General features: G+C 49.0%; 1 protein-coding gene across 1 annotated transcript; it reads left to right on the top strand.

Moving 5' to 3' along the window:
- Positions 1-11550: 11550 nt before the first annotated feature.
- Positions 11551-15663, top strand: LOC142538509 (uncharacterized). Its single transcript, XM_075643821.1, has 6 exons — positions 11551-11905; positions 12365-12467; positions 12917-13351; positions 14600-14912; positions 15018-15082; positions 15174-15663. The coding sequence occupies exons 1-6, from the start codon at positions 11551-11553 to the stop codon at positions 15661-15663; spliced, it is 1761 nt and encodes a 586-aa protein (XP_075499936.1).
- Positions 15664-15688: the final 25 nt, after the last annotated feature.

Raw genomic sequence — 15688 nt, 5'->3', positions numbered from 1 at the left:
GCTGATGTGAGGGCGGAGTGTGTTTTTGATCATGCTCAGTTCCTTCACATCAGAGTCTCTGCCTCTTTCTTGCCGACAGAGATATTTTGTTCTTTTGTCTATGCTAGATGTGATTATGTTCAGCGTAGGGATCTTTGGGCTTCCTTGCTTTTGGTTAAGCCTGTTTTGGGTCCCTGGCTGGTTGGGGGCGACTTTAATGTCATCAGGGATGCGTCTGAGTGCTTGGGCTCTCGTGGTGGTAGGTTGCTACCCATGGAGGAGTTCAACACTTTTATTCTTGATTCTGGCCTGATCGATGCTGGTTTTGAGGGATCTTCGTTCACTTGGACGAATAAGACCATTTGGAAGCGGTTGGACAGGGTCTTGGTTTCTGTTGATTGGGGAGATCATTTCAGCTCGATTCGGGTTGAACATCTCGCTTGTACTGTCTCGGATCATTGTCCGCTTTTGATTACTGCTCCTGTTTTTGCCCGTGGGCCGAGCTCGTTTCGCTTCCAGTGTATGTGGGTTAGGCACCATGGTTTTTTGCAGACTCTGAGGCTTAATTGGAATCTGCCTTGCCGTTTGAGAGGCATGCCTCGGCTTTTTGCCAAGATGAAGCGTCTCAAGCATCACCTCCGGTGGTGGAATCGGGATGTTTTTGGTAACATCTTTGATAGACTCACTGCGGCTGAGAGGGCTGTTCGTTCAGCCGAGGCTGTCTGTGAGGCCGACCCTTCTGATGCGAATTGGACTTCACTGTCCGATCGCAATGAGGATCTGGCCCGTATCACCGCCATGGAGGCGGATTTTTGGAAACAGAAAGCGGCTTGCCATTGGCTTGAGGATGATGAGCGGAACACCAGACTCTTCCATATTATGGTTAGGAAAAAGCGCGTGGCCAATAAAATTTTCCGCATTTGGGAGAATGGGGTCTGCCTGACGTCTCAGGATTTGATTCAACAGTCGGGAGCCTTGTTTTTCCAGGATCTTCTTACCGGGGAGCCCTCTGCGCTCGATTTCCCTGATTTTTCGGGTTTTCCCTCGGTTATCTCTGCCGCGGAGAATGATGGTTTTGCTGCGATTCCCTCATTGGAAGAGGTCCGCGCGACCGTCTTCTCCATTCACCTTGATAGCGTTGCTGGCCCTGATGGCTTTTCTTCGGCGTTCTTTCAGCATTGCTGGGAGATTGTCCATCAGGATATTTTTGGTGCTGTTTTTTATTTTTTCAAAGGATCTCCTATTCCTCAGGGTTTTATTGCCACCACGATCACTCTGATTCCCAAAGTCGAGGGTGCACGGGCCTGGTCGGACTTCCGTCCGATCAGTCTGTGCAATGTCACGAACAAAATCATCTCGAAGCTGTTGTACTCTCGGTTGAGGGATGTGGTGGAGAGACTTGTTTCCCCGAATCAGAGTGGCTTCGTTCCGGGTCGGATGATCTCGGATAATATTCTTCTTGCCCAGGAGCTCACTCACAGCATTACTCTCCCCTCTCGTGGTGGTAATGTCATCTTGAAGTTGGATATGGCCAAGGCCTATGATAGGGTTCAGTGTCATTTCCTATTTGACGTTTTGAGACATTTTTGATTTTCAGAGCGTGTTGTGGCTTTGATCTCGGACTGTATTTCCCATAGTCATTTCTCCGTGAACATCAATGGTTCTCTATCGGGGTTTTTTGGTTCCACCAGAGGCCTCCGGCAGGGCGATCCATTGTCTCCCCTTCTCTTCATTTTGGGGGCGGAGTATCTTTCTCGTGGCCTGGACCGCCTCTACCTGCAGCATCCTGCGCTCAGGTACCGTTCTGATTGTGATATTTTGATCTCCCACCTGGCTTATGCTGATGATGTCATTATTTTTGCCAGTGGTGGGTCTCGTGGTTTGCAGCGCCTTGTAGACTTTCTGCATCACTACGAGAACTGTTCGGGGCAGTGTGTGAATGCTACCAAGAGTTCTTTGATTTTGCCTTCGAGGTGCTCTGGGCGCCTCCGCTCCCAGCTTTTGCGCATCACCGGGTTCGCCGAGGGTCATCTGCCCCTCAAGTACCTCGGAGTTCCCCTTTATCGGGGTAATCGGACATGCTCCCTTTTCGAGCCCCTCCTACAGTCTGTTCGTAGGAAGTTAGAGGGTTGGGAGATTCGGACCCTCTCTCCGGGTAGCCGCATGACCCTGATACGCAGTGTGCTTCTCTCCATGCCGATTTATCTGTTTCAGGTGGTTCAGCCACCTCTGGCTGTCATGGAGAAGCTTGAGCTGACATTCAATGCCTTCCTCTGGGGGTCGAGACCCTTGGAGAAGAAGTGGCATTGGGCCCGGTGGTCCCGGGCTTGTCTCCCCGTGCTTGAGGGGGGCCTTGGCTTCCGCAGATTGAAAGATCTCGTGGAATGATTTTCTATAAAATTGTGGTTCAGATTTCTGCAGGGCTCCTCTCTCTGGGCGAGATTCCTTTTTCGGAAGTATTGCCGACTTGATGCTCCTGCCTGTGTCCCCGCCCGTGGTTCTTTATCCCCCATTTGGCGTCGTCTCCTCAGGATCCGCCCTCGCGCGGAGCCTTGCATTCGCTGGCGAGTTGGAATCGGAGATGGTTCCTTTTGGGATGACACTTGGTTTGGGGACGTTCCTTTGTCCTCCCGGTGTGTGGTCCGCGGGGGCCGTGATGTTCGGATCTCTCATTTTCTGTCTGAGGGGTCCTGGGATTTTGATCGCCTTTGTGAGGTTGTTGCTCCTTCAGTTGCCGAGGAGATTGTTTTGATTCCTGTTCTTGCGGGAGATCCTGATCTGGCAGGATGGATCCATAGCTCCGATGGTGCTTTCTCTGTGAGATCTGCTTGGGAGCTGATCCGTCAGCGTGCTCCGTCTTCTGATATATTCCGCCCGGGTTGGGGGAGTTGGTTGAGGCCTACCATGTCGTTCTTCCTCTGGAGATTCTGGCATCAGTGGCTCCCTGTTGATGAGGTGCTCCAGCGCCGGGGTTTTGCATTAGCCTCGAGATGTCAGTGTTGTGATATGTCAGAGACATTCACACACATATTCATTCGCAGCCCGGTTGCTCGGTCTGTCTGGCACTTCTTTGGTGCCGTGTTTCGGGTTCGTATTCCCGACACTGAGGATTTCAGTTTGTTCCTCAGTGCGTGGAAGAGGGATTTGGTCTGGTCCCGGGGGGGCCATGTGCGGGAGTTTCTCCCCTGCATCGTTCTGTGGTTCCTCTGGACTGCGCGGAACGATGCTAAGCACCGTCATCTCTCTGTTTCTGGGGAGACGGTGAAGTATCAGATTTTGTCTTACCTGCATCTTGCCCACTCTGCGCGTACTGTCAAGCCCAGACATTGGATGGGTGTGTTTCATGTGGCGAGATTGATGGGTATTTCGGTCGCTATCCACAGATTCCATAGGATGGCGATTGTTCGCTGGCTGCGACCGCCATCAGGGTGTTTCAAGCTTAATGTGGATGGGAGCTCGCGTGGTCTATCTGGGGACTCCTCTGCTAGTGGCGTTGTTCGGGATGATTCCGGGAGGGTTGTGCTCTCATTCAACGAGTTCATTGGAGCTGGGTCTTCTCTCCGGGCTGAGCTTTGGGCGGTTTGGAGGGGTCTTCTCCTTTGTTCTGATCATTATTTTTTCCCTCTTTGGATCGAGCTTGATTCTCTGACTTCTATTCAGCTCATTCGTTCCCGTCGATGTTGCTGGGGTCTTGATCACATTGTATCCAGTATTCTAGTCCTTTTGAGGGGCGGTCTGTTCATATTTCGCATATATTCCGGGAGGGTAATTCGGTGGCAGATGCGTTGGCGGCGAGGGCCCATACCCTTAGGCACTTTACCTTAGAGTTAGGTCCTTCCCTCCCTAGGCACATTTCCATACTTGCTCGCTTGGATACCTCCGGGCTTCCCTACCTGAGATATAGATCTTCTTAGCTATTTGCAGCCCTTCCCTTCACTTGGATCCATTTCTTCGATCTTTCTATATGTATATGTATATTTTTTCTTTGCAGGTACTGTTATTTCGGGGGTTTCTTTATTTCCCCGTTTTGCTAGTCTTGTGTGAGTGGGATCAGACACTCGCACCCACTTTGTCCTGTGCAAGTGGGCCCAGACACTTGCACCCTCCTTGTTTTGCTCCATTGGGTTGGGGTGAGTCCCAGCACTTGCCTCGTTGGTGCGTTTCTTTGGACTACCCCTGTTATCTGGTGGGCGTTCTCTGCAGGCTTCTCCTTGTCCGCCGACTTCTGTTCTTATGTTTTTTGCCGAGTGATATGGAGTTTCTGGATATTTTCTCTCAGTGGTTTATTTGGCCTAGAGTTCCATTCATTCGCGTTACTCATGATGTGACTTTACAGCTGTTTACTTTTTTGACTGCGGGATCCTTTACAGCTGCCAGTTCTTTGATTAGGATGTACTTTTCAGATTGGCATTACATCGACAGACAGCTCAGGGAAAGGTACCATCGATGGTCTTTTGCACCTACTTCTGAGCTGGATCACTACTGTTTAGATATTTTTCGCTTTGTTTTCATGTATTTAGCACTGATCGCTTGTGTTTATTTTTATTATGCATTTTACTTAGGGATTAGTTTTCGGCTTGTGTATTTGCCACCCTAGGTTTTTGTTTTTTATTTGTATGACTAGCCTTTTGAGAAGTGTTGATTTTATCCTCCTCTCTTTAGGTTTTACCTTGTATTTTGAGTTTGATGATATATACAGGTAGGGGTCTGTCTAACCCCCCCGCTTCCGGCGGTGTTTATCTTAAAAAAAAAAAAACCCTAAACCCTAAACCTTTGATAGGGTCCAATGGTCTTTTCTGTTGGATGTTTTGAGGCATTATGGCTTTTCAGAGCAGGTAGTGTCGATGATATCTGCCTGCATTTCTCATTGCCAATTTTCAGTTAATATCAATGGTTCACTCACTGGATTCTTTGGATCCACTAGGGGTCTCCGGCAGGTAGATCCTTTGTCCCCTCTTCTTTTCATTTTGGGGGCTGAGTACCTTTCGCGTGGTCTTGATCGTCTTTATCGTCAGTATCCTGCGATTAGGTACCGATCTTGTTGTGATCTTCTTCTTTCCCACCTGGCCTATGCTGATGATATCATTATTTTTGCAAATGGTGGGACTCGTGAGATGAACAGTCTCATGGATTTTTTGCATCACTATGAAAACTGCTCGGGGCAGTTGGTGAATGCTGTTAAGAGCGTCATTATTTTGCCTCCGAGGTGTTCTGGTCATACTCGTTCCCGTCTCCTTCGTATCACTGGGTTTGGGGAGGGTTGTCTTCCTATCAAATACCTCGGAGTTCCTTTGTTTCGTGGGAATAGAGTTTGCTCTCTTTTTGCTCCCTTTGTGCAGATGGTGAGGAAGAAGTTGGAGGGTTGGGAGCTTAAAACTCTTTCCCCGGGGAGCCGTATGACCCTCCTTAGGAGTGTCCTCCTTTCGGTTCCCATTTACATGTTCCAGGTAGTCCAGCCACCTCTGGCAGTTATGGAGAGGCTTGAGAATGTTTTCAATGGTTTCATGTGGGGATCCAGATCCTTGGATAAGAAATGACATTGGGCGAGGTGGTCTCGTGCATGTCTTCCTGTCTCTGAAGGGGTCTTGGATTTCGCATGGCTCAAAAATATTGTGGAAAGCTTCTCCATTAAATTATGGTTTCGTTTTCGTCAAGGTTCATCCCTATGGGCCAAATTCATGATGAGAAAATACTGCCAGTTGGTGCATCCAGCTTATGTTTCATCTGCTGGGTTCATTTCTCCCACTTGGCGTCGTTTGCTTAAGATTAGGGCTCGTGCTGAATCTGGCATTCGATGGAGAATTGGGATGGGAGATGTTAATTTTTGGGATGACATCTGGTGTGGGGTTGTTCCCTTGTCTAGTCAGGTTCTGGTTAGGGGGGATCGGGGTGTCCGTGTTTCTCACTTTCTTTCAGACGGGGCTTGGGATTTTGTCCTCCTCTGCTCATTTGTCCCACCCTCGGTTGCTGAGACTATTACTCTGATCCCTATTGCATCGGGGGAGCATGATTCGGCTATTTGGGTGCATAGTTCTGACGGTGTTTTTTCGCTGAGAATCCGCATGGGAGCTTGTCCGCTTGAGAGACCAAGTTTCTGATATCTTCACTCCTTGCTGGGGCAGTTGGCTGAGGCCCACTATGTCATTCTTCCTCTGGAGGTTTTGGCATCAATGGCTTCCTGTTGACGATGTGCTCCAGCGTCGTGGTTTCGAACTGGCGTCTAAATGTCAGTGCTGTGAGATGCCTGAGACATTCACGCACATTTTCATTGATAGCCCTCTTGCCAGGTCTGTATGGCATTACTTTGGGGCTGTTTTTCATGTCCATATTCCCCTTACCAGTTATTTCAGACTCTTCCTCAGTGCTTGGAAGAGGCATCCGGGGTGGACTCCTAGGGGCCACGTGAAGGAGTTTTTGCCTTTCATTGTTTATGGTTTCTCTGGACGGCTCGTAACGATGCGAAACACCGTCATTTGCACATTTCAGCGGAGACTGTTAAGTCACAGATTTTGTCTTATTTGTGCATCGCTCACGCTGCGTCTACTGTTAAGCACATGCACTGGCGGGGTGTTTTGCAGGCTGCGAGGGCTATGGGGATTTTTGTTCAGTTGCGTAGGGTTTGTAAACTGACGATTGTTCGTTGGTTGCGGCCGTCGTTCGGATGTTTTAAATTGAATGTAGATGGGAGTTCGATCCTAGGGCCTCTACTGTTGGTGGTGTTGTTCGTGACTCCTCTGGGCATGTGGTGGTTTCTTTCAGCGAGTTCATTGGAGTTGGGACCAATGTCCGGGCAGAATTATGGGCTATTTGGAGGGGTCTTCTCATTTCTTATGATCTTCATCTCTTCCCTCTTTGGATTGAGACTGACTCTTGGATTTCCATTCTTTTACTTCGTTCTCGTCGGTGCTGCTGGGATCTTGAACATTTTGTTACACGGATTCTTTTGTTGATGAGGGGGCGATCTGTTCATTTATCGCATATTTACCGGAAAGGGAATTCAGTGGCGGATGCCTTGGCGGCGAGGGCCCATACTTTTAGGCAGTATACCTTAGAGTTAGGTCTTTCCCTACCTCCAGACATCTTCATCCTTGCTCGATCTGATCGTTCTGGGCTTCCATACCTCAGAAACAGATCTTCTTAGCCATTTGCAGCCCCTTCTTCTTTTTTGGATCTCTTTCTTTATGATCTCTGGCTCTATATCTATTTATATTTATATATATATATGTATATATTTTATTGCAGGTTTGTGTACTTGGAGGTTGTTTTCACTTCCATATGGTCTGTGCAAGTGGGCCCAGACACTTGCACATGATGTGTTTATTCTTGTTTGTTCCGAGTGAGTTTCTGCACTATTTCTGTTGGTGCTTTCCATTGGCACATTTATAGTCACTGGCGGGCGTTTACTGCTGGTTCTCCTTGGCCGCCGTATCAGTTATATTAGAGGTGTTTGCTTGATGTCATGGTGGATTCATGGGATGCTTTCTAAAGGATCCTCTGCTTTTTCTGCCATGTTCGTCAGACTCCTACTTCATGGGATCGAGCTCTCTACTTTTTTGATTCAGATGCTGGATATGTTTTGTTCTAGCGGGATTGCGATCTATATTTTGCTCTGTGATCGCCATTGTATAGTGACTTCCTGGCCAGACTTTCTTTTGACTAGTGGGTTGGGAACAGTTGCCAGCTACCAGATTATATTTATATTGACATATTGGACTCTCCACGATGATAGCTCTGGGATGAGAGCTTTTGCATGGACTCTGCGATCATCTCGCCGTTATCATTTTGTCTTCCTCAGCATGTGGTTCATAGAGATACTCGTATTTGATTAGTTGTTGTCGCTTATCTGGTAGCCTTCTAGGGTTCGTTTTGCTTTTGTATTTCATTCCCTAGGTTGCTTTGTATTTATGTTTCTACTGCTTTAGCCTTTTTGGGGAGGTTTGGTCTTATTCCCCTCCTCTTTTAGGTTTTCTTTATTCTGTTACTGTTTATTTTTTTTTGTGGATATATATAGGTAGGGGTCCGCCTAACCCCCCCGCTTCAGGCGGTGTTTTCCGGAAAAAAAAAAAAAAAACCCTAAACCCCAAACCCTAAACCCTAAACCTACCAACCATTCGCCCCCAAAAAATTTTCTCTGAAAAAACACATAGTAAAAGCGTGAGAAAAAACACACTACCTTTGTCACTATTCATCACCACCTGCCGCCATGTTACCGCCGCCGGTTCCCGGCCGGCCACCACCACCATTTGAATCACCGTCCTCTGGCGACCATCTCCTCCAAATTTCAGAACATTTTGACTCCGGCAACCCCGTCATTTCGCCGCCTGAAATTTCGCCCCTTTTGGCTTCATCTTCGCCGGCGCAGGCAACCGTTCTTTCCGGCACCGGAGGTACTCCATTAGACTCACCTCATCCTTGTCAAGCTAATGATACTACTCCGCGATCATATAGTCCCACCGTTCAGGCGCAATCAGCCGGTTTCTTCCTCGGCGATACTGTTCACTGCGCAGGCGGGGGGTTTTTCACAAATTCCGGTCGATTCCAGCAACCAATGTGCACATGGGCCCCCGATCTGGAATGCCCACTCTGAGACGAAGCTTTTGCCTTTGGAATCAGGTCCAATGGTGTTCTCCTCCGGCGGGAATTTTAGATCTACGATTTCTGATTCTGCCGTGCCGTTCACGTCCTTTTCTTCTTCAAATTCCGGCGTCGTCACGGCGAGTTTCTTCAATTCCTCTGGCCATCTACATCGTCCCGTCATGGGTAGAGTTTTGCCTCCATCAATTTCTGGTTTCCGGCCACCGGTCGGAAACCCCCAAATTCTAGGGCAAACTCGATTTCCGTCACCGTCGTTTGTGCAATCGACCCCTCTTATGCCCGGTTCTAGTGGATTGAAGACCGGTTCTGTCACCTCCTCGCCGTCGCCGATCTTGGGTGATGCTCCGGTGGTCAATTCGGCGGTCAACTCGGCCCGGTCAACTTAGCGAGTTGACCGAGTTCACTCGACAGTCCACAACACTGGTTCGGCTTCTAAATCTGATCCTCGGGCGACTAAGACGTTTCCGGTGTCATTTAGGGATGCTCTGGCTCCTACTTCGGCCCGCTCGGGGAAGAATGGCTTTGGAGATGTCGAGAATGCTATGGATGAAATGCCCCTGCCGACTTTGAAGAATGGGATACCGGGTATTTTATTCCCGGATGAGGTTATGTCTTCTCTGACTGAGCCTTTTAAGTTTTCTTTAGTCGGTAAGATTTCTGGTAATCGATCCTTAGTCCCAAACTCGGAAATTTCTGCGGCATTTGCTCGTTTGGGATTGAAGCGATCTTTTGATTTGAGGTTTTTGCCTCGGGGTTTTCTGATCCTGTCACTTCATTGTGAGGAGGATTATGCGTTCTTTTGGACGCGTGGGCAGATGATGGTGGGACCTCTCGGGATCCGTTTCTCCAAATGGACCCCGGAATTCAATCTTCAGGAAGAATCTCCCATCGCCCCTGTTTGGGTGCGTCTCCCGGGTTTGCCCATTCACCTGCTTAACAAGAAAAGTCTTTTTGCCCTTGCCAAGATTTTGGGCAACCCGGTGAAAATGGATGACTTTACTGCTGACTCCTCTCGGAGCGCTTTTGCTCGGGTCTGTGTGGAGTTGAATGTGCTGGAACCACCCGTTAAGCAAATTTGGGTGGGATGGGGTGATCATACTCAGGAAGATTGACGTTGTTTATGAAAAAATACCTGGGTATTGTTTGGACTGCAAGATGTTGGGTCATTCGACCAACGTCTGCTATTCCCATGGGAAAAATCCAAAAATTGCTCGATCTAAGCCTGCTGATCGAGATCCTCCTCAGCTGGAGGCCCCTACTGCTCCGGAACCTCCTGTGGATGCTGCCCCTGTCATTGTCCCGGGACCACAGCCCCAGCTTCATGTCAATGGCCATGGTCCCCGGCGTAGACAGAGACGGAGGCCTGTTCGTCAAGCTCTCCCGAGGGATGATCCTCTTGCTTCGAACTCTTTTGGAGTTCTTTCCCATTTGCAGGAGACAGAGGTTGGCTCTGAGGAGCTTGGATTAGGTGTTGCTGATCCCTCTGTCGGTTTGAGTTCTCATCAGGAGGCCCCTACTTCTGACCGCCCTAAGATCACGGTGGCTGAGGACGATGAGAGTGTTCATTATGTGGATTGCGTGGATGACCTTGGATCTCCACGCCCGGATGTGGGGACTGTGTTTGTAACCCTGGAGGTTTGTATTGAAAATCATAGCAGTCACTCGGTCCCATCCTTTCCTACATCCCCTGCTGATGCCACTTCTATGTTGGACGAGTTGATTGCTCGACAAGGACCCCCCATTCTTGAGATGATTCCCAGTCACATGTCGGCTGATGATCCTGATCAGGATTTTGATCAACATTCTGTGTCTGGAGTTAGCTGTGGGTCTGAGTGTAGTATTCTGGACACTGACATGTCCAATCCCAGGAAAAGAACTCAGGATGATGGTCGGCGATCGCGTAAAAAGCGATCGGATCCTTCTTCCACCCGTTTTCCATGAATTGTTTAATATGGAATATCCGGGGACTTCGGGGTTCGGAGTCCCAGCAGAGGCTGCATGCCTTTGTGAAGGAGAAACAGATTAACGTTTTGGCTGTTTTGGAGCCCATGATTGATCTGGATCGGAGATACATGACTCGCCGTTTGGGGTTTTCTGGAGTCATCTCTAATCTCTCCGATCATATCTGGGTATTTTTTGCTGCTGATGTGAGTGCGGAGTGTGTTTTTGATCATGCTCAGCTTCTTCACATCAGAGTCTCTGCCTCTTTCTTGCCGACAGAGATATTTTGTTCTTTTGTCTATGCTAGTTGTGATTATGTTCAGTGTAGGGATCTTTGGGTTTCTTTGCTTTGGTTAAGCCTGTTTTGGGTCCTTGGCGTCAGGGATGCGTCTGAGTGCTTGGGCTCCCGTGGTGGTAGGTTGCTACCCATGGAGGAGTTTCAATACTTTTATTCTAGATTCTGGGCTGATCGATGCTGGTTTTGAGGGGTCTTCGTTCACTTGGACGAATAAGACCATTTGGAAGCGGTTGGACAGAGTCTTGGTTTCTGTTGATTGGGGAGATCATTTCAGCTCGATTCGGGTTGAACATCTTGCTCATACTGTCTCGGATCACTGTCCGCTTTTGGTCACCGCTCCTGTTTTTGCCCGTGGGCCGAGCTCGTTTCGCTTCCAGCGTATGTGGGTTAGGCACCATGGTTTTTTGCAGACTGTGACACTTAATTGGAATCTGCCTTGCAGTCTGAGCGGCATGCCTCGGCTTTTTGCCAAGATGAAGCGTCTCAAGCATCACCTCCGGTGGTGGAATCGGGATGTTTTTGGTAACTTCTTTGATAGACTCACTGAGGCTGAGAGGGCTGTTCGTTCAGCCGATACTGTCTGTGAGGCCGACCCTTCTGATGCGAATTGGACTTTGCTGTCCGATCGCAATGAGGATCTGGCCAGTATCACCGCAATGGAGGCGGATTTTTGGAAACAGAAAGCGGCTTGCCATTGGCTTGAGGATGGTGAGCGGAACACCAGACTCTTCCATAACATGGTGAGGAAAAAGCGCGTTGCGAACAAAATTTTCCGCATTTGGGACAATGGGGTCTGCCTGACGTCTCAGCATTTGATTCAGCAGTCAGGAGCCTTGTTTTTCCAGGATCTTCTTGCCGGGGAGCCCTCTGCGCTCAATTGCCCCGATTTTTCGGGTTTTCCCTCGGTCATCTCTGCTGTGGAGAATGATGGTATTGCTGCGATTCCCTCTTTGGAGGAGGTTCGCGCGACCGTCTTCTCCATTCACCCTGATAGCGTTGCTGGCCCTGATGGCTTCTCTTCGGCGTTCTTTCAGCATTGCTTGGAGATTTTCCATCAGGATGTTTCTGGTGCTGTTCTTGATTTTTTCCAGGGTTCTCCTATGCCTCAGGGCTTTACCGCCACCACGATCACTCTGATTCCCAAAGTCGAGGGTGCACGCGCTTGGTCGGACTTCCGTCCGATCAGTCTGTGCAATGTCACGAACAAAATCATCTCGAAGCTGTTGTACTCTCGGTTGAGGGATGTGGTGGAGAGACTTGTTTCCCCGAATCAGAGTGGCTTCGTTCCGGGTCGGATGATCTCTGATAATATTCTTCTTGCCCAGGAGCTCACTCACAGCATTACTCTCCCCACTCGTGGTGGTAATGTCATCTTGAAGTTGGATATGGCCAAGGCCTATGATAGGGTCCAGTGGCCTTTCCTGTTTGATGTTTTGAGACATTTTGGTTTTTCCGAGCGTGTTGTGGCTTTGGTCTCGGCCTGTATTTCCCATTGTCATTTCTCCGTGAACATTAATGGCTCTCTATCGGGGTTTTTTGGTTCCACCAGAGGTCTTCGGCAGGGCGATCCATTGTCTCCCCTTCTCTTCATTTTGGGGGCTGAGTATCTTTCTCGTGGCCTTGACCGCCTCTACCTGCAGCATCCTGCGCTTAGGTACCGTTCTGATTGTGATATTTTGATTTCCCACCTGGCTTACGCTGATGATGTCTTTATTTTTGCCAGTGGTGGGTCTCGTGGTATTCAGCGCTGGATCCTGCGCCCGATCTGGCACGCTGGATCCATAGCTCTGATGGTGCTTTTTCAGTGAGATCTGCTTGGGAGCTGATCCGTCAGCGTGCTCCGTCTTCTGATATTTTCCGCCCGTGTTGGGGGAGCTGGTTGAGGCTTACCATGTCGTTCTTCCTCTGGAGATTCTGGCATCAGTGGCTCCCAGTTGATGAGGTACTCCAGCGCCGGGGTTTTGCGTTAGCTTCGAGATGTCAGTGTTGTGATATATACGAGACATTCACACACATATTCCTTAGCAGCCCTGTAGCCCGGTCTGTTTGGCGTTTCTTTGATGCCGTTTATCGTATCCGTATTCCTGACACTGTGGATTTCAGTTTGTTCCTCAGTGCGTGGAAAAGAGACTTGGTCTGGTCCCAGGGGGGCCATGTGCGGGAGTTTCTCCCCTGCATTGTTCTGTGGTTCCTCTGGACTGCACGGAACGATGCTAAGCACCGTCATCTTCCCATCTCTGGGGAGACGGTGAAGTACCAGATTTTGTCTTACCTGCGTCTCGCCCACTCTGCGCGTACTGTCAAGCCCAGACATTGGCTGGTTGTGTTTCATGTGACGAGATCGATGGGTATTTCGGTTGTTCTCCACAGATTTCATAGGACGGCGCTTGTTCGCTGGCTGCGACCGCCGTCCGGGTGCTTCAAGCTTAATGTGGATGGGAGCTCGCGTGGTATATCTGGGGACTCTGCTGCTGGTGGCGTTGTTCGGGATGATTCCGGGAGGATTCTGCTCTCATTCAGCGAGTTCATTGGAGCTGGGTCTTCTCTCCGGGCTGAGCTTTGGGCGATTTGGAGGGGTCTTCTCCTTTGTTCCGATCATTCTTTTTTCCCTCTTTGGATCGAGCTTGATTCTTTGACTTCTATTCAGCTCATTCGTTCCCGTCGATGTTGTTGGGGTCTTGATCATATTGTATCTAGGATTCTGGTCCTTTTGAGAGGGCGGTCTGTTCATATTTCGCATATATTCTGGGAGGGTAATTCGGTGGCGGATGCGTTGGCGGCGAGGGCTCATGACCTTAGGCACTTTACCTTAGAGTTAGGTCCTTCCTTACCCAGTCACATCTCTATCCTAGCCCGCTCTGATCGTTCAGGGCTGCCATACCTCCGATACAGATATTCTTAGCCATTTGCAGCCCCTCCGACAATTTTTACTCTCTTTTTGGGATTTGGAGCTTTTATGACTTGAGTTGCATTGCGGTCCTCCTTCCGTGCTTCGACCGTTTTTGCTCACTTCCCAGCTGCTTACTATTTTGACTGCACGATCCTATACTGCAGATAGATCTTGGATTATGATGTATTTCTCAGTTTGGCCTTACATTGACAGCCGGCTCAGAGATGGGTACCATTGGTGGTCTTTTGCACCTATTTCTGAGCTGGATTTTTATTGGTTAGATCGGTTTGGATTTATTTTCATGTATCTTCTGCTGCTCTTAGGCGCTCATTTGTATTATTCGCTTTCCCTAGTGATTATTTTCTGGCTTATGTATTTGCCACCCTAGGTTTTTTGTTTGTATGTTTGGTTTGACTAGCCTTTTGAGAGGTCTTGGTGTTGTCATCCTCTCTTCAGGTTTTATCTTGTATTTCTGTGATTGATGATATATACAGGTAGGGGTCTGCCTAACCCCCCCGCTTCCGGCGGTGTTTTATTTTTAAAAAAAAAAAACCCTAAACCCTAAACCCTAAACCCCAAACCCCAAACCCCAAACCCCAAACCCTAAACACCAAACCCGAAACCCCAAACCCCAAACCCCAAACCCCGAAACCCGAAACCCCAACCCCTAACCCCGAAACCCCAACCCCCAACCCTAACCCGAAACCCTAACCCCAAACCCCGAACCCCAAACCCGGAACCCGAAACCCCGAAACCCGAAACCCCGAACCCTAAACCTAAAACCCCAAACCCGAAACCCAAAACCCTAAACCCTAAACCCCTCTTCTTTTTATTCTGGGGGCTGAGTACCTTTCGCGTGGTCTTGATCGTCTTTATCAACAATTTCCTGCGATTAGGTATCGATCTGGTTGCGACCTCATTCTTTCCCACCTAGCTTATGCTGATGATATCATTATTTTTTCCAATGGTGGGACTCGTGAGATGAACAGTCTCATGGCTTTTTTGCGTCACTATGAAAACTGCTCAGGGCAGTTGGTCAATGCCGTTAAGAGTGTCCTTATTTTGCCTCCGAGGTGTTCTGATCGTACCCGTTCTCGTATCCTTCGTATCACTGGGTTTGGGGAGGGTCATTTTCCTATCAATTACCTTGGAGTTCCTTTGTTCCGTGGGAATAGAGTTTGCTCTCTTTTTGATCCCCTCGTGCAGATGGTGGGTAAGAAGTTGGAGGGTTAGGAGCTTAAAACTCTTTCCCCGGGGAGTCGTATGACCCTCCTTAGGAGTGTCCTTCTTTCGGTTCCCCTGTTCATGTTTCAGGTAGTCCAGCCACCTCTGGCAGTTATGGAGAGGCTCGAGAATCTTTTCAATGGTTTCCTGTGGGGGTCCGTCCAGACTCTTGGATAAGAAATGGCATTGGGCGAGGTGGTCTCGTGCATGTCTTCCTGTCTCTGAAGGGGGTCTTGGATTTCGCAGGCTCAAAGATATTGTGGAAAGCTTCTCCATTAAATTATGGTTTCGTTTTCGTCAAGGTTCATCCCTATGGGCCAAATTCATGATGAGAAAATACTGCCAATTGATGCATCCAACTTGTGTTTCATCTGCTGGGTTCATTTCTCCCACTTGGCGTGGTTTGCTTCAGATTAGCCCTTGTGCTGAGTCTGGTATTCGATGGAGAGTTGGGATGGGAGATGTTAATTTTTGGGATGATATCTGGTGTGGGGATGTTCCCTTGTCTAGTCAGGTCCTGGTTCAGGGGGATCGAGGTGTCCGTGTTTCTCACTTTCTTTCAGATGGGGTTTGGGATTTTGATCTCCTCTGCTCAGTTGTCCCACCCTCTTTTGCTGAGACTATTACTCTGATCCCTATTGCATCGGGTGAGCCTGATTCGGTCATTTGGGTGCATAGTTCTGACGGTGCCGAAATCCGCTTGGGAGCTTGTCCGCCTGAGAGACCAAGTTTCTGATATATACACTCCTTGCTGGGGCAGT

This window comes from Primulina tabacum, chromosome 3 (genome assembly GCF_025594145.1).
Source record: "Primulina tabacum isolate GXHZ01 chromosome 3, ASM2559414v2, whole genome shotgun sequence".
NCBI classification, from domain to species: Eukaryota; Viridiplantae; Streptophyta; class Magnoliopsida; order Lamiales; family Gesneriaceae; genus Primulina; species Primulina tabacum.
The sequence above is the reverse complement of the archived record's forward strand: the minus strand, read 5'-3'. Positions and strand labels throughout refer to the sequence as shown.